The 18,528-nt window shown below is 41.4% G+C and overlaps 1 protein-coding gene across 1 annotated transcript in view; it reads left to right on the forward strand.

The window, feature by feature from the left end:
- AR (androgen receptor) overlaps window positions 1-18,528 on the forward strand; it is a 194,426-nt gene that overhangs the window by 159,429 nt on the left and 16,469 nt on the right. The window contains exon 4 of the mRNA XM_041740757.1: window positions 15,161-15,448. Within this exon, the coding sequence (XP_041596691.1) occupies window positions 15,161-15,448 (288 nt within the window). The remainder of the gene's footprint in view (window positions 1-15,160; window positions 15,449-18,528) is intronic.

An 18,528-nucleotide genomic window follows, 5' to 3' on the forward strand; every position in this document is an offset into this window, starting at 1 on the left:
AGAGTTAGGAGTCTCTCATGTTCTGTCACCCTCACTGATATTTCCCACTCATTTTCTCTCCTTTCCCCTTTATTCCCTTTCACTATTTTTTATATTCCCCGGATGAAAGAGACCGTATAATGTTTGCCCTTCTCCAATTGACTTACTTCACTTAGCATAATACCCTCCAGTTCCATCCACGTTGAAGCAAATGGTGGGTATTTGTCGTTTCTAATGGCAGAATAATATTCCATTGTATATATATACCACCCCTTGCCTAATTTTAATATAAAAACACACTTACAAATATATCCAAAAAAGGACCTTCCGTCTGGTGAATTAACTATGGCTTTTTCAACAGCCTATAATTATAATAAGTGCACAGCCATGTCTCACTTTTCTCTGTATTTCCCAAGGATATACTTCCAGTTTCCAAGATGTAATAAGAAAGAAAGAATTGCCCTGAGCTGTCATCTTCTCTTCTAACCTTTTCCTCCTTCTCACTTTCCCTCCTATTACTCTCCAAACATTTATTTATTTGTTTGTTTGTTTGTTTTATTTTTGCATTAGGCAACTCTTGAGTTCTCAGCTTTTAATAAATGGCATTAGTCCCTGCTTTTACTCTTGCCTTTCCTGGACCATGGAAGATGGTAGGCCTTTCAGGAATTTCATGTAGCAGCCAAACCCCAGAAAAGGAAAAGAAACCTAGAACATGTGAGAGTTTAAAATGTTCAGCGTTTTCCTCAGCGGTTTACTTTAACATATTTGAGAAATCTCTGTCCTACTACAAGACTGAGCTTTACACCTGAGACCCAAAACTGTTAGCATATCTGCAGGGTTTTTTTTTAAAGATTTTATTTATTTATTAGAGACAGAGAAGCAGAGACAGAGACAAGAGGGAGAAGCGGGCTCCATGCAGGGAGCCCGACATGGGACCCAATCCCGGGTCTTCAGGATCAGGCCCTGGGCTGAAGGCCGCGCTAAACCGCTGAGCCACCGGGGCTGCCCCAGATTTGCAGGTTTTAACAACCTCCAGGATTCTTTAGTTGGGAGGATGGCTCAGAGAGCCCATGGCCACGATCTGATATCACCATGGATGCTATGAATATCCTTGTGGTTTCCAGTGTTGAAGACTGTCTTGATGCCAGCTCTTTTACCATTCTCCATGCTCAAGAGCAGCCCTGCCTTGGTACTTTTGGATCACATGTCCACACATGTCCAGATGCAAGAGGGTGATTCCAATGCTGAAACACTATTCACAGCATGATTCTTCAGGAGACGAGTTTCATAGCATTTATCCATCCATGTATTTATCTGTTCATCCTTCCAACCAGTCAACTAGCTAGTCCTTTTATCTTTCCATCCATTCACTCATCTATTTATTCATTTGGTGAATATCTATTGAGTACCAACTATGCACCAGACACTCTGGTAGGCATTGTGGGGGAGCAGTGATGAATAAAATGAAATCCTTGACCTCAAAAGGTTAAACATTAGGAGACAGTGATAATGAATACATCTTAATCTTAAAGGATAAAGAGGAAATGACTGGGAAGAAGTTGAGTAAGACAGAAGGGAAGGGGGCATTCAACGCACAGGGCACAGTTAGAATAAAGGCACAGAGACATAAGTAAACATGTATGGAGGGTTTGAGGAATGGCAAGTCATTAAAATGACCAGATTTGGGGAAATGGGGAAGGTAAGTTAAAACTGCATGGAAAACAGACTTAGTTATTATGCTAAAATGTTTGGATTTCAGGCAGTGAAGGATCTATGACATGGGCTAGACATATTCATATATCATTTTTTGCATTTTTACATTTGGTCTTTTTAAGACAATTACTGGCAGCATGAGTGTGGTAGAGGGGAAGACCTAAACTTTAGAAAAATACATAGTAGGCCAGGGAGAGAGGGAGGGGGAAAAAAGTCTAGCCCCAAATTTTGCTTAACACCTATGATTACAGCCTTGATTCCTGGGGTTAGTTGCCTCCATTAAGATTGATACCTGCAAGTACTAGCCATGTATGTACATAAGTCTGTCCCCTAAACAAACTTCTTGCCTTTGTCTAGGCTAGTGTTTCCTGGCATGGGTTCTGAGAAAATTAGTTCCATGACATGGTCCATGAAAAATGATTTTTATGGTCAAATAATTTATGTAAACCTACATATTATGGTTCTGTTCAGGAAGATTTATTGTATGTTAGCATAACACAGACTTTGGCAAGTACTGCAATAAAGTAACATGAGGAGCTTGGTAACTCAGGATTCCTAGATTTAATTCAACCACAGAAGCACTTTTTTTCATTTAATACCTGTTAATATCCTACAAAAGCACTGTTTTGTGGAATAAACTTTGGAAAACTTGGGTACAGATTTTATGTATATATATACCAGACAATACCTCTAGCCCAGTTCTTCCATTTTGTAGATGTGTATGCCATTGCTCACCAGGAGAATCAATCATAAATGGCTTCATGACCAAAAGTAGACCATCCTCACCACGTCTCATGAGGATGCACCAGAGGCCTTTAAAATCACTGAAGTAAACCATGTGGGGTCATTATTGTCATACATAAAGGTCAGGATGTAATCCAGGCCAAAGTAGCATTATTGTCAAAGTCATCTAATGGCCACAGGTAGAAATTCCTGACTCAAGAAAGATAGATGCTAGACCAGTTATTTCTGAAAAATATAATGATTTCCAGCATTGCACAGAATTATCACTAAATATTTTGGTGAAGAATATCCAGATGTTATTTCCTAAAAATTTTAATAATCCTTTTGTGTACTCTCTAACCAGCACTTCAACATCTACCCAGACCTTCATTATGGTGCTACCACATAACCTCTTTGCTAAAGTAAGAGGCCTAGAAATCACAGATTTGTAGAATTTGAGTCCCACTTTGCACCCAGTGATTCATTCCCCTCTATACCCCCTGTTCAGCAGCTGCAGAGTATCATAAAGAATCAATAATGTGGAACTCAGTCACTGGGAACTTCTCCCTTCTCCTTTGACTCTAATTAGAGCCCTAAAAGTCTCCAGGTTGGAGATACAAATTGTAGGTCTCAATTCTAAGAAGGATGCTGCTCCCACACACAATTCTCAGAGACCTGAGTGCTCTTACACGTCTGCATAACTAAGAAGCAGAATTGCCCTACAGACTTTGATATCAATATGCACAACGTGCGACTCAGTATTTACAACCTCTGTTTTTCTTTCTTTTGCATGGTTTTGTTTTCCGAGATCCTGTAATATAGTGGAAATAGTGTAAGGCAGTCAGATATAGACAGGACGCATTTCTAGTCCTGGCTCTGCCACTTACTATCTTAATGGCCTTGGACAAATCAGTAGATATTTTCGAGCCTAACTTTCTCCCAACTGTACCATGGGAATAATAAAACTGTCCTTACAGAAATGTTGTAAGTTTGTTTTAAAAAAAAATGGTACATAGTAGGCACAGAACGTTTATCATTGTACCCTCCACTCCTTTTATCGATGAGAATTAGCCTATGTGCTCCCAGTCACCACTGTTATTACAGGATAGCTTTTGGTACTAGTTCCCTGGTTCTTTGTTCTCAGTATCACCTTCGAATCAACTCTGAAATCTGTTCTCTGTAGTCTAGATCACCGTGCTCCTGTTGATTACATACATATTTGGTGACACATTGGAGGGAAGAGGGTATATACTTCTCTCTAATTATAGTTCCCAAGAGAACTTGTATGTAGAGAAACCAGAGTCTGTGTCTCATAATTCCTTCAAACCAAATTATCTGGGACAGCACATATATGTTGTAGTCTATCTTTGAGTCTTTGCTTTTAGAGAACTATGGTTAGAAGTAAATAATTTTTTCAAGTCATGAAAATTGATGATACCCGTGTCTGGTACTTGAATGAGTATCTTACTTGTAAAATTTCCACTTAAAATGCTTGAGTTTTTAAAGTGTAATAGGAGTAGAAAGATTTTATTGTTGTTTACTTTTGCTGTAAGTGCTCTAAAATCCCTCAGTTGCTCTTGAGAGAGTAAAATGATGTCATAGGCAATATTTTTCAAAGGCAGTAGGCAGAAAGCTAAGAGTACACAGAACACAATAGGTCATATATACAAAGGCAAGTATTTTCTAAATATAACAATTCAGAAACAAATTATTTGAAATAACTGCTTGTTTGAAAACTTTTAACTTTTGATTTAAAAAGATAGCCACCTGTTTTTACAAATTATAGGATGTAGCCTTAAGATCAAAAAAGTGTTTAAAATAGTTTCTTATTGAACTCAACATTACATAGACAATTTACTTGAGCAAGATGCTTTTTTAGAGCATTTTGCACATCCTTTGGGATCATGTGTATATGGAATAGAACTAAGGGAAAAAGTACATGGCCACCCAGAAATCAGTAGAGCCTTCAGATTGTCTTTTATTGAAAAGGTTTCCATGACAACAAGTATTTATGAAGTAAACAAAATGGCATCACTACTCTGGATCACCTTTTCTAAAATCAGGTTCCACTTTCCTCAGTCTACTCAATCTTAGCTGTACTTTTTAGATCTCTTAAGCCAGGCATAGAAATGGGTTTCTTTCCCCTGCTGAGTACACCATTGGACCAATGGTTCTGTGGTTGAAGTGAAAATTGATTGTTGAGGGACATTTCAGCCTTCTAGCAGCCAGCAGTTTTAAAAATGTAAGCACAAATCCTGAAGAAATCACCTGCACAAAACTTGGACTGGCATTTAGAACTAAGAAGAAAATCTGGATCTTGACCAAGATAAAAAGGTCACCAGCCCAGGCCTGCACAGGGCGGTGTGTCAAGCTGGCCACAGTGAGACTGAGGACTCTCCCCGGGGTGGAAAATGAGGCATAGACACTTTGATTAGTGAGCTGTTAGGCACAGAGACATTAGTTTCGAAGCATTCCCATCTCCAGGCTGAGTAATAATGCTCTTAATATCATGGGATTTTTTCGCTGCTGCAAGAAATTCAGAAGACCAAATAGGGAGGCTCTGCTGAGCTCTGAGTAGCTGTAATGAGACTGTTAAATTCTACCTTCTTCTTTTCCTCCACATCCCCCACCCCCACAAACTAATTATTGCCCGCTGTGTACAAGGAGGCACACACAAGCATATGCATAAGCTCCTTAGTATATTTGTCAATAAGGCAGAAAAGAAAGGAGGAAGAAAACAAATCTAAGGAAAGAATTTTCCATTTTCTCCCCCTTGCCTGTCTTACAGGGAGGTAGGAAAAGAGAAAAGAAGCCCCAGTCTAAAATGGCAGCCACTCCCTTTGCCCAGTTTTGCATGCTGCCTCTTAAATCAGAGGACCTCACTCAGGCATCTGATTATGGAGACTGCTGGGTACAAGCCCTCTTTAAGTTGCCACATTTCACCCTGTCTCTTTATTTTCATATTAGAAAAATTCCGGGTTGGCAAATGCAAACATCTCAAAACAACCAGACACTGAAGGAAGGCTGACCAGCTTCATTCAGAATAAGGATTCTAATGGGTTCCAATGGATAACTTGAAAACACCTTGGAACATGAGACTTAGTGTGTCAAGCGTTTGCTCCTCAATTGCAGATGTCAACATTGGAGCTGGGGGCCGCCTTCTTGGTTAACAACTCCCCACAGTGGGACCGATCATTTCCCTACCTCACAGGCGTGTTGTGAGGACTAGCTCTAGAATAATCAATTATCATTCATGCAGTACTATCACAGTTGTCAGTTTGTAATACGACTTGGCATTAGCAGTGTGCCCTTTGATTACTCTTGATCATATGTGATGGCACTCAGGTGGTTGGATGAAGTGAAGCTCTGGCTTGATTGCTGGTTTTCTACAGTGTGCTGCCAGGAAGAAGCTTTGCTGATGGGACTCCAAGTGCTACCTGGAACAGGAAGCCACTGTGCCTATCTGCAGCTCCTGTGGCCATTTTTATTTGCTTTTCAACTTGTGAGTTTTCCCTTACCTCCATTTTGCTGGACCATTGCCAAGGACCTAGATTTTAACCTCAGGCCCCATCACATAGATGAAGGCAGTAGTTGATCCACATAAGTGCAGTGAACAAGGACCAGATTTCTGCTTCTCCTGGAGGAGCAGCCCTAAGAAGCCAGCTGGCCCCTCTCTCCAAACAGACCAGGAGACCAGAGTAAGTTATTTTTGCCTTATTCCCAAAATCAAGAAGATTCTGTTTGTAGAAACACATACTCTTAGCCCTTTCATAAAGAGGGAGGAACTCAAAATTGAAAAAAACCAGCGCCAACTTCTCTTATTTCCTGTTTTTTTTTATAAATTTATTTTTTATTGGTGTTCAATTTGCCAACAAATAGAATAACACCCAGTGCTCATCCCATCAAGTGCCCCCCTCAGTGCCCGTCACCCAGTCACCCCCACCCCACCCCCCGCCCACCTCCCTTTCTACCACCCCCAGTTCGTTTCCCAGAGTTAGGTTAGAATGAAAGGGCAAAGTAGATCAGACTCCACCCCTTACTTCTAGCCTTAGTTCCCCCACAGTACCCCAGTACTCCTCGTCCACTTGCCTCTCCATCAAGTATGAGGTCTTGTTCTTCTCTCAAGCCATCCTCAAACTTTGCATTATTCTAAGAGGAGAAGTGCTTGGAGTTGGTAATATCTTACTGTTCTTGGTCTCTGCCCCAAAGGCTCCATGTTGAAACCAGTTTTCTTCTGGTGGATGTGGAGTCCTGAGACTAGAGGCAGACAAATATGAGAGTCAGAGCACTGTCTCTGGCTTGCCTGGGGCCTGCATCTTCCACCCTCTTCTTTCTCCTGTCTCCACCTACTCTCTCTCTCTCTCTCTCTCTCTCTCTCTCTCTCTCTCTCTCTCTCTTTCCCCTGACTCAGCAACATTCTGGAGAAAAGCCAAAGAAGGACTTCAGGAGGGAGGGGAGTTTCCCACTCCCTGGGACAGAATTTTAATCTCCAGGCCAACAAGAGGTTCCCTAATGTGGATTGAAAGGCTAATGTAGTTTATTTTTTAACTGCTTTCTATTTGTTTGAAAGTTGCATATTTCTGCTAGTGAATTTTCCTTAATAAAGCCACTAATAATATATCTGTGGTATTTTCTTATTTACAACAGACTGACAGAATTAATGCTGTTAACTTTGAGCCTTTTTTACTTTTTCTTTTTTTTTTTTTCTCGTTTGCTTTCCAGGTCATGCTGACCTGTTCGGGTTGGGCTGTTTCACATTTGTTTTTAATGTCAGTTTAAATGTAATTGTAAAAGCATGTATGCTCTAAATTCATGTAGTTACTTTTTCCAGTGGAAAAGCCTGGTATGTGAAAGCGTTTCCAGGCTCTACAATTTCACATGAGCAGATTTTTGGTAATGACTCTGTGCCCCTCACCCAGGATGGCATCTGGACAGTGACCCCCTTTCTTTTGGCTCACTAGTCATAAAGAGACTTGGAAATAGTTTCTGCCAGATCCTTTGCTTTGGCAAGGCTATGCAGCATTGCATATCATTTTATTATTAATTACATTTACCCCTCCGTGAACTAAAAACCATTAGACTAAATAGTCCAACAATAAACCTTGAAAGATAAAATTTGATATTCCTTTTGCAGGCTATTTCTCTGACTCAGAAATGGGACTGGGAGGAGAATGGAGGCATGGGGGAGAGGACCAAGAGGGCGTCTTGCCTGAGAAAGTTTGGCCTATACTTATTAGTGTACACTTATATTTGGATGCACCCCTTACTAATCTTTCATTCCATGCTTGCCAGAGACTGGCTCTGTTCCCTGTCTTTTGTCCCTGTCCTTCTTCCCCACTCATCTCCAACTGGAAGTCAGGATACTTGTGTCTGTTTTGTGATCTGCTACTATCTAGCTGTGTGACCTGGGACAAAACGGCTTTGGCCTTCAGTCTACTCCTCTTTAAAACAGGGATTGGTTTGAATGGGAGAGGAAGGAATAGATAAGAGCTGGGGCCCTCAAGCATTTTCTTGGCAATGTAACCTTTTCTTCAAAATCTGATGAAGAGGCCCAAATGTAGATACGAAATAAAGCACTGGCATTCTGATTTGAAAGAAGAAGCCAGATGCTTACACTCACTTTGCATCCTCTTGGGGGCCCTAGTGGAATTTGTAGACCTCTTGAGGCTCTAATTGCATAGTAGAGTGGATGTCCGGGGGTCTTATAATTCTGATTCTCACTCCTAATTGATTTCAATCCCTGTGGAAACTCTGTATGTTTCATCAGTTATCTTATTCAGAAAGAAGTTTACCTGATTCCAATAAAGGGGATGAAACAGCAGTGTGGGGCCTAGGAGCTAGCAAAAGGCATAATTTATTGACTTACAGAATTTACTCAGTTCTAAGCACCTTTGTCTTAGCATGCTTTCTCTTGGGGCAAATTACAACAACCCTGTGAGATGATCCTATTATTCTTTTAGGATTCCAAAACCTGTCAGGTTGGCCCTCAACCTCTGGCCTGAGACCAGATGCCCAAAGTGGGAGGCAATGCTTCTTATACGTTGCCACCTTAAGTAGTTTTTCAGAACTATTGATCCACTATTGGAAGATCCACTATTGGAAAACAAAGATCCACTCTTGGAAAGCATCATAGCCTGCCCATTGGCATATACTTTTACCAGTATAACACTTTCACTGAGATCATTTTATTTCCTCCTAATAATTATCCTACGCTGTAGTCAGGTGAGATTGGAGCCAATATATAGATGAGAAAACTGAAGTACAAGAGAAGTCAAAAGATACGTTAGAGGTCACGTATCCCATAAGACTCTGAATTAACCACCACAATAATAAAAAGCCTTTAATTGTAAATAATGTTTTAGAACTTTGATGTCCTCATTCCATTGTGCCTCCTTAAGTTTAGTGCATTTTTTCATCATGCTTCGGTCTTGGAGGGTCCTTCTAGTGGTGTAGAATCATCTCTTTACTCACAGGTGCCACCACAGTATCTATATATTCCTCATTAAAAACTTTATTATTTAGGTATTAATGATATCCCCATTTTGCAGATGAGTAAATTGAGGCACAGAGAGGCTAGGTCTTTTCCAAAATCACACAGCCAGTAAGTATAGAGCCAGGCTTTCTACATCAGATGGTCTGGCTCCATGTTCTTTGATCTTCACTACTGCCTTTTATGCACATATGAGAAAACCAAGTGCAAAAGAAGGAAAAAGATGTTCCCAAGGTCATACACTGAGCTCCCCTGGATCCCAATGCAATGTCCATCTGATCTTCTAAGCCTGAAGTTGCACAATTAGATCCCCTGACTACAGTCTCAGTGGGTGAAAAGATGGTCTGCCAGGGTGATGTAAGCAAGAGGCCACAAACTAGCTTTCCCCAGGCCAGTATTCACTGACAACATTCTGTTTGCCCAGCACAGCCTTTGTTTAGGAAATTGTCATAGACTGCCCCCAGCCAGGGTATCAATCACTTTCACTGTCCCCAGCCTACCTTATTTTTGTGTGCTAGGCAGTTTTACTTATTTACATATGTGCCTGACTAGTGAAGATATTTGAGTTCACGATCCCTTTATTTAAGCACTGGAATACCCAAGCACCTGTGCAGACACACTTACTCCTATACGTGCATAGAAGTATGGCCTAGGCTGGTTTCACAAAGAATTTGCAGCCCTGCAGCAAACATGTCTTTATGTTTACTTAGCATTTAGAATTACACTTAAGAACTGAATTCAGTTTTACAGGCAGTTATGTGCAGAAGAAACTCAATCGTTGTTTTTCATTTTATAATGTGTTACTCTTCCCTGCTGTATCTGGCTTTCTTAATCCTGCTGTTCCTTCTTCCCCGTGCCTGAATTTGGTCACCTGCAAACCATTCACTCTCTACTCATTAGAAATGGATGGAGAGGGAAGGAATCATTTTGGGAGGCTCATTATGTGCCAGGCATTCTCTCTCATTTAGTTTTCATGAGTGTCCTAAGAACTAGGTGGTGGAACCCCCATTTTACAAATAAGGAAACGAAATCTCAGAAAAGCTGTGAGAGCAAAGAGTTCAAAGATACTAAGCAAGTAATTGACATAGCTGTATTTGACCTTAAGGTCATCTGACTCTGAAGCCTGTTATCTTGCCCAATGCCACACTTCTGTAAGAGGACTGTATTTATTTTTTATTGCTGCATGACAAATGACCACAAATTTGGCAACTCCAAACAGTACCTATTTATCAGTTCACAGTTCTGTAAGTCAAAAGTCTGACAAAGCCTGACTGGTTTCTCAGGTCAGGGTTTCACAAGTATGAAATCAAGGTATTGGCCAGCCTGCATTTTAATCTGGAGCTCAAGGTTCTCATCCAAGTTCATGTGATTATGACAGGATTCAGTTCCTTGCAGTTGTAGGATTAAGGTTCCCATTTCCTTTCTGGCTACCATCCAGAGGCTGCTCTCAGCCCCTAGAGGCTGTCCTCATTCCTTGGCACGTTGATCCCTCCACCTTCCAAGCCAGTGACAGAGAATCTGCCTTATATTGAGTACCCCCTGACTCCATAAATTTCTTTCCAGAAAGAGCCCAGTCCCTTTTAAGGGTTCATCTGATTAGCCGAGGCCCATTGATGATAACCAACCTTAAAATTCAGTTTAATTATGACCTTAATTATATCTATCCAGTGCTTTCACAGCCACAAGTAGATTAGTGTTTGACTAAGTAGAAGAAGATGTGTGAACAACCAGGGATCAGGACTCTTGGCTGCCATCTCAGCAGTCCACCTACCAGAGAAAGTGATTCTTTTATGCTCCCAATTTTAAGGTGAGATATGAAGAAGAGAAACATCTTTGACATAGGGAGAATGATTCAAGTTTACTTTTTTAGGATTTTATTTATTCATTTGAGACAGAGAGAACATGAGCATGGTAGGAGGGGCAGCAGTGAGGAGGCAGAGAGGGAGAGGGAGAAGGGGGAGAGAGTCCTGACATGGGACCCTATCCCAGGACCTGGAGATGATGACTTGAGCCAAAGGCAGATGCTTAACAATATGAACCACCCAGGTGTCCCTGATTCAAGTTTTCTAAAACTTGGGGAGTTTCACCTCACTTGCCTCTTCCCTGTCCATGGATGAGAAGGCCTCTTATCTTGAGGTGGCAAGAAATGAGGCTAGAATAGTACCTAAAGGTCACAGTGGTTATAGAAGCTACATATAAATCACAGCTACCTCTCCTTGGGGATACACCATGGAACCTGAATTGAAAAATCTTTCTCTGGTACTATAGAAACAGCCCTCAAAGGGATCTAATGCCACCAGGCTGAAAAGTGAGTTCTCCATAGGATCCAGGCAGCAGGATCCAGACATCATGTCAGGTGCTCTGGTCCCTTAAAGAGGGGGGACAGGTAGGGAAAGGGAAGGAACTTGACAGGGGCCCTTTGTTGTCACTGATCTGACCTGAGACTGAAAGACAGGGAAGAGCTGCAGAGCAACTCAAACACCTTTAGACTATCCACCTTTACTCCCTTTTCTCCTGGTTTTACCACTCATTTTATGTAAACCAATGGGTCTCTCCTATAAGAGGAACTGGCAGGCCTGTGCCTCACATGAAAGAATTAGATCTGACTCTGGGGCTCAGGTGCAGGAGGAAAGAGGGGTGTGGGGGTGGCCTTCATGGAAGAAAACAAGGCCTTGGGCATTGAGTAACAGCTGAGACTAGCAAGCCTCATTGTCCAGCATTCCAAGTAGTCTAGCAACATGCTGGCCTCTGCTGCAGAAAGAGAACAGAGGATCCCCTGGTAGAATTAATGGAATCTGATTTCAATTATGTCCAGTATAGTCACCCTCTTCAGGCAGAGAGGCCAGAACACCTGGTGCAGCTTGGGCCACTGTGGCTGCAGGGACAGCACATTACCTGGGTCCTAGAGGCAAGTGTGAATGCAGCTTCTTTGCCTTAAGCTGGTATCATATATATCTAGAGGAGGAGGATGTGAAAATATCAGCAAAGTTCTCATTAGCACTATGCAGAAAAGGGGGAGTGATTTCATGTTGATGGACTCTCCCCACAGTCTCTGCACATATTGATTTTGCTTGTAATGAATTTGCTTAGGTCCACGAGTAATCACCCCAGTGAGATCTGAGTCACTGGTGGGAGAGTAGAGGTGACAGAGTGCACTGCACTGATTGCACCAGCACCAATTGCTTTGTCCCCATACCTTTCAGAAAAGCCCATGGATTCATCTGTATAAAATTTATTTAGATTCTTTTCTTTTTTATCAATAGCATGAGTAGGGCATGACAAATGAGACAACTGCCCCAGAGAACAGTCTAGATTCACAGCATTATTCCATAGAACTTTCTGAGATGATGGAAATGTTCTGTCTGTATTGCTGAGCACTTGAATGTGGCCAGTCAGACTAAGGAATTAGATTTTTAATTTTCTTTAATTTAAATTAATTTAAATTAAAGTAGCCACATGTGGCCAGTAGTTAGTGTGTTGGACAGTGTATATCTAGAAGGAGCTCAGAAAGGTAAGTACTGTGATAGACAAAAAACAAGTTAATCTAAAAGAGAGCCGATGTAGCACAGGGAACTCTGGGTTAGGAATAGAAACCCCCGGGGCACCTGGGTGGCTCAGTGGTTGTGCATCTGCCTTTGGCTCAGGTTGTGATCCTGGGGTCCTGGGATGGAATCCCACATTGGGCTCCCACACGGGGAGCCTGCTTCTCCCTCTTTCAATATCTCTACCTCTGTGTGTTTCTCATGAATAAATAAATAAATAATCTTTTTTAAAAAAGGGATAAGGGATGCCTGGGTGGCTCAGCGGTCGAGCGTCTGCCTTCAGCCCAGGGCATGATCCTGGAGTCCTGGGATCGAGTCCCACATAGGGCTCCCTGCATAAAGCCTGCTTTTCCCTCTGCCTGTGTCTCTGCCTCTCTTAATGTGTGTCTCTCATAAATAAATAAAATCTTAAAAAAAAAAAAAGCAATAAAACCCCAGGGTTTTACTCTTAGCTCTGCCACTAGGTGACCTCACTCTTTCTGGCCTCAGCATCCCCATCTTTGACTTGAAAGGGTGGATTAATGTCAGAAGTCCCAAAATGGTAGCTAAGGACTGAATTTAACTTTGAAATACAGATGAGTTCCAGGAAAATTTTTAAATATTACACAGTTGCCTTCTAGGGTTCTGTGTATGTGTGTGTGCACATGCATGTGTATGGCAAAGCCAGGAAGGCCAGTAGTCATTTACTCTGGTTCACCAGAGTTTCTGCCATTCACCTACACACACACACACACACACACACAAACACACACACACATGCGCACATGCACACACCACTGCATTATCTATGTACACCCTAAAGGTATATTGAATCTGTGACCCTTGGATGAGGTGGTTTCTAAAGACCCTTTCTACTTTGTCATGCTGTGAATTTTTAGGCCACTATAGTGCTCTAAACCTGTTTCTACTTTGGGCACATGACTAGAGTATGTTCATAGTTTCCTGCCTCTTGTCTTCTGGATCTGATGCTAGTTACTGAAGTTTGGAATCAAGGGTGAGGATGGAAATCAGGGAAGATATAACCCCAGCCCCACTCCTCAGCTCTGCTGTTTGGCTAGAAGTAGGGTTCAGGGCTTCAGAGACCTTGAGGAGGCAGCATGATATAGTAGAAAGAACATAGCCTTTGTAGTGAACAGACTAGTTTAGAATATTGGGTTCTCTTTCTTGATAGCTGTGTTTCCTGAGTTTATTCACGTGTAAAACAGGGATAGGATTTATTCCTGATCTAAAATCATTGTGGAATTAAATGATGCAATGTGTTCACGAAGTGAGGCATATGGAAAACCCTGGAAAATAGTTACCGTTCTTTTTCTTAGTTGCTTTGGGCATAGGGCTAATTACATCTCTGTCCTCTTTCAGGCTGGAATGGGGAACTACATGGTCTTTCAGTTCCTGAGCTCAAGGCCAGAAACTGCTAGTGATGAGAAAGATGGGGTCTACCTTTAGAAACTGTACCAAGGGAATAGACCCAGGAGGCACTGCCAGTCTGTGGAACCCTTGCTGACATGGGTTCACCAGATGGTATTTTGGGGGCCAAGCCTCTAAATCTGGTAGTAGATGGGCCCATACCTTCCATCCCATGCCCTTGATGGAAGGTGGGAGGTGGGAGTTGACAGCATGTGTGCATATCTCTTTATCACAGAATGTGCAAGCCCTACAGAAATGGTGGCTAGACAGTGTCATCTTGCACTAGGGTTGATTTTTCCAGTCTCCCCTGTTACTTTGTCCTGAGTTCTCTGTGCTCCTCTTACACACCACCATTTTCTCTTCCTCTATCCTAGTTGTTGATCCAACATGTGATCCATTTTTGCATTAACTTACTGAGTTGCACTATGACTGGAGTTTGCAGGACTTATTTTTCTAATTAGAGCTGCAAATCAATTCCAGAAAAGTTTCTTTTTCTATAGGACCCAATAACATATCAGCAATAGATTTTGTTGTAATTATCCATTTAAATTGAGCAATCAACTTATCTCTTTGTTTTATTTATAGATAAAAAGAGGTTTATGGTTCTCCCCAGTGCAACTGCCTGTGCTAGGCCTCAAAGTTATGACCTTTTCAATTATTTATATTTCTGCCAATATAAATGCTAGGGAAAATAACACAAAGTAAATATCAGGATGCCCAGGTACCTCTAAATTGTGCGTGTGCAAGAATGGGGCGGATGGGGTGAGGATGATTCTTAAGGTTTAAGTTTGGGATTATTATTGTTTTTAAAAGATGTGATTTCTATCATCCTTTCTCATAGCTGCCTCTTAGTATGGTTCCCATTTTACAGACAGAGTCAGGGATATTCTGTTACTCCCTTGGTAATATTGAGGATTTCAGCCCTTTAGCTTCTCAATCTCCCCTTTTCTAAAGAAGAAGATCAGTATGTGTGTTATGGCGTATGTTCAACTATGGGCATAATGTCTGACAATTATCTGTATTCAGTAGAAAAAGTAACATGAGGAAATTCCCATTTCTTAAATCCAAGGTGGGACTGAGGAGAAAGCAAGATATGACAATTTGGGTTTAGTAGGATTTTAGAACGATAAATCATTCATTCAGCCAGTGTTTAAACTGAGCACTTGTCCTTAAGGAGTTTAGATTCTGTGACCAGAGAGAAGGAATATCCTTATTTTCTTAGCTTAGGCAACCTTTCTCACAGGGTAGGTGATTTGTGTGTTTGGCCATTGATAAATGAATCCAAGTTTCCTTTCCTTCCCAATAGCCCGGAAGCTAAAGAAACTGGGGAATCTGAAACTGCAAGAGGAAGGAGAGGCTTCCAATGTCACCAGCCCCACTGAGGAGCCAACCCAGAAGCTGACGGTGTCACACATTGAAGGCTATGAGTGTCAGCCCATCTTTCTGAATGTCCTTGAAGCCATCGAGCCAGGCGTGGTGTGTGCTGGACATGACAACAACCAGCCCGACTCCTTTGCAGCCTTGCTCTCTAGCCTTAATGAATTGGGTGAAAGGCAGCTTGTACATGTGGTCAAGTGGGCCAAGGCCTTGCCAGGTAAGGAAACCAGAAGTGTGGGCATGGGATAAGGGAGAGCGTATTTAGTGAATTGCTCCTATGGGCCCGCACCATGTCTTAACTTATGCAGTCCTCACCATAACCCTATGAAGGGGAGAGATTGGTATAATGCCCACTTTAAAAATAAGGAAGTTCATAAATCAAAGAGAAGAGCAGCATTATAGAGTATCCCATGTCCCTCACATCAGCACACAGTGATCACGTTTGGATGTTTAAGCCACAGACATAGCACATTTCCCCATAATCAGAGATCACACGGACATACCCTTCTATGCTTTAAGGTACTCTTCTACATGTGCACACACAGGTATACCTGCAAAGATAGTCTTGAGCCTGACTGATATTCTGTCTTCAGTATTACCCTCATACCATGGGAGATCTAAAGAATACAGTATGGTAGAAAGAAAAGGTTGGGAGTCAGAATACTTAGGTTCTAGTCTTAGCTCTACTGGTGCCTTATTGTGTGACCCCTTCCCTTTTCTGGGTCTCAGTTTCTTCACCTATACTATGTGAGGAATAGTTGGGCCTAAATTGATGGTTGTCAAATTTTGCCTCAAGAAACTCTTTTAGTGCTCTTTAAAACTGCCTTAGGAATTATAGTGGGAAGAAATATTAGGTGATAATGAAAGAAATACAAAGTGTTTGTCTAACTTCTGCTTGGTTACTTCCAGTAATAGAGAACTCAGTCTCTCCCTAGGGCTATCTGTTGTTTGAACAAGTTGCATTATTAGAATATTAGAGCTTGAGGAAGCCTTAGAGCTCCTCTCCAAGGATTCACAAACTTTCCTTGAGTAGCCAAAGTCTTTACTTCTTAAAAACATTGTATACAGATCCAAGTAGAGCTGGTTGATTTAAAGCCAGTACCTCTCCCTCACTACCCTTAGAGAAGCCTTGGGTCACTCTTCCAGAATCTTAGGGCTTCAAGGAACACAGTTTAGAGACAAGTGAAGCATAAACTCTATAAGGGTTGTCTTAATCCTAAAATTCTATGATTCAAAGATTCTTTTGGAACATCAGCAACCTAAACCTGTTACGGAGTTAAAGATTAACCTGCCTTCTAAGAATTGCTGCCATTCAGATGGAAATTGATAGTGAACAGAGCAGTTTCATTTGTATTACTTGATTTGATCTTCATAACAGTACTATAAAGTAGGGATTCTTTTTCCTATTTAAGAGAGAAATACACTCAGGTTCTAAGAAGTGATGTACTTGGCTACAGTTACATTGTCTGAAAGTAGCAGGGGCAGAACTTAAGCCCAGGTCCCCTCCTGATTCCAAATCCCTTCCTCATCCCACTCTACCCATAGTCTGTGTGGTTCCCCTATAGTTCCAGAGCCCTGGGGTTTCCAGTGAGGGTCCAGAGCCTCATCTGAGCCTACCTGGATCATAATATGATCTTGTTGCCTTTAAGACATTGCATGTTGTTGGCTATCAAGCCTTTATTTTTTCTTTCTAACTCAAAAGGCCCAGGCATCCAGCAGACCATCCTAACACCTTCCTTGCTTGATAAGCCGAGGTTGGTTAGACAATAAGATCACTGGTAAGAAGGCCCACAGACTGGTTGTGTGTGCAGTGTGACAAAACAGAGGGTTCACAGAGGGAGGAAAAACCACAAAAAAGAGAAAGTTGCTTTAATTCTTATCACTTATTCAGCTGGATGTCTTAATGCCATGTGTGTAACAGAGAATCCGTTTAATCTTTCTAGCTGTTGCTAACCACTTAAATCATCCTATTTTTTGAATAGAGAACCTTTTTGTAGATCCGATTCCACTTAATCCTCACAGCAGCCCTGTTAATCATAGGAGCTATGATTTCCATTTCAAATGACAAGGCTCAGAGAGGAGAGGTTAACTAACTCATTCCATTTGGGTTACTTAACAAATGGAGCCAGAATTTGAGCTTACGTTGCCTGGTTTCTAATTTGGTGGTCTTTACAATAACCTACTGTAAATCATTATGGAAAAGTTTGTATGCCTGGGGGTCACTGGCTTTCCTCAGCCCATCACCCAAACCGAGAAACCCTCTTTCTATATTAACAAGTCTACAAATCAGTATCAGTCCATGATCTAGCTCATCAGAGGAGATGATCTCTGACCCTGAGTCATTTAAAATGGTAGCTTCAAAAGAAAGCCAGTTACTACATTCATAAGAACTGTTTTTCATATCATCAGTAATTACCTACTAGTTCACGTTATTTGCTCATTCAGCAGATTGACTGCCTGTCCTTTGCAAGCCACTATGCTAGACATCTACTTAAATAAATTTTGTCAGAAGTTTTCTGTGATGGTGATGATATATGTAAATCACCTAGGATAGTACCTGGACATTAATAAATAATACCTACCACTTGAGGGTGTATGAGTAGATTGTATACAGTGTATTTATAATCAGATGCTTCTGATTTGGAATCTTAGCTATATACTACTAGTTGTGCAACCTTGAGCAAATCACTTGTCTACATTTGTCTACATTTCTGTTTTTTACATTTGCAGAGGTGGTAGAACAATCAGTAACTTGCTAATTGTTAGTAACATTGAGATTATATAGAAAGAGGACACAATAGAAGATGCTGTGTAAATGATGGGTCATTATTATGAGGCTTGAATGCTAAGCCACTGCTTTCACTAAAATCAGTTTAAGCTGCCACCAGCCTTGCCTAGAAGCTCATGCATGGATCCCAAGGATGATTTATCTTATTTGAAGACCTTAGCTGTCTGATGCACTATAACACTAAAGAATTTCTCTACTGGCCTTTCTTTGGACGTGTGCTCCACACTAGATATGAGACTACAGGCTTCCACTGCAGATTGCTAAGAAATTATAGTTGACTACATTTTATTGAGAAAACAGAATCTCAGTGAAACTTTCTCTACTCCCTAACACACTCCCAGAATCTCAGTGCTGCCACCAGCCTTGCCTAGAAGCTGCCACCAGCCTTGCCTAGAAGCTCATGCATGGATCCCAAGGATGATTTATCTTATTTGAAGACCTTAGCTGTCTGATGCACTATAACACTAAAGAATTTCTCTACTGGCCTTTCTTTGGATGTGTGCTCCACA

This window comes from Vulpes lagopus, chromosome X (assembly GCF_018345385.1).
Source record: "Vulpes lagopus strain Blue_001 chromosome X, ASM1834538v1, whole genome shotgun sequence".
NCBI classification, from domain to species: domain Eukaryota; kingdom Metazoa; phylum Chordata; class Mammalia; order Carnivora; family Canidae; genus Vulpes; species Vulpes lagopus.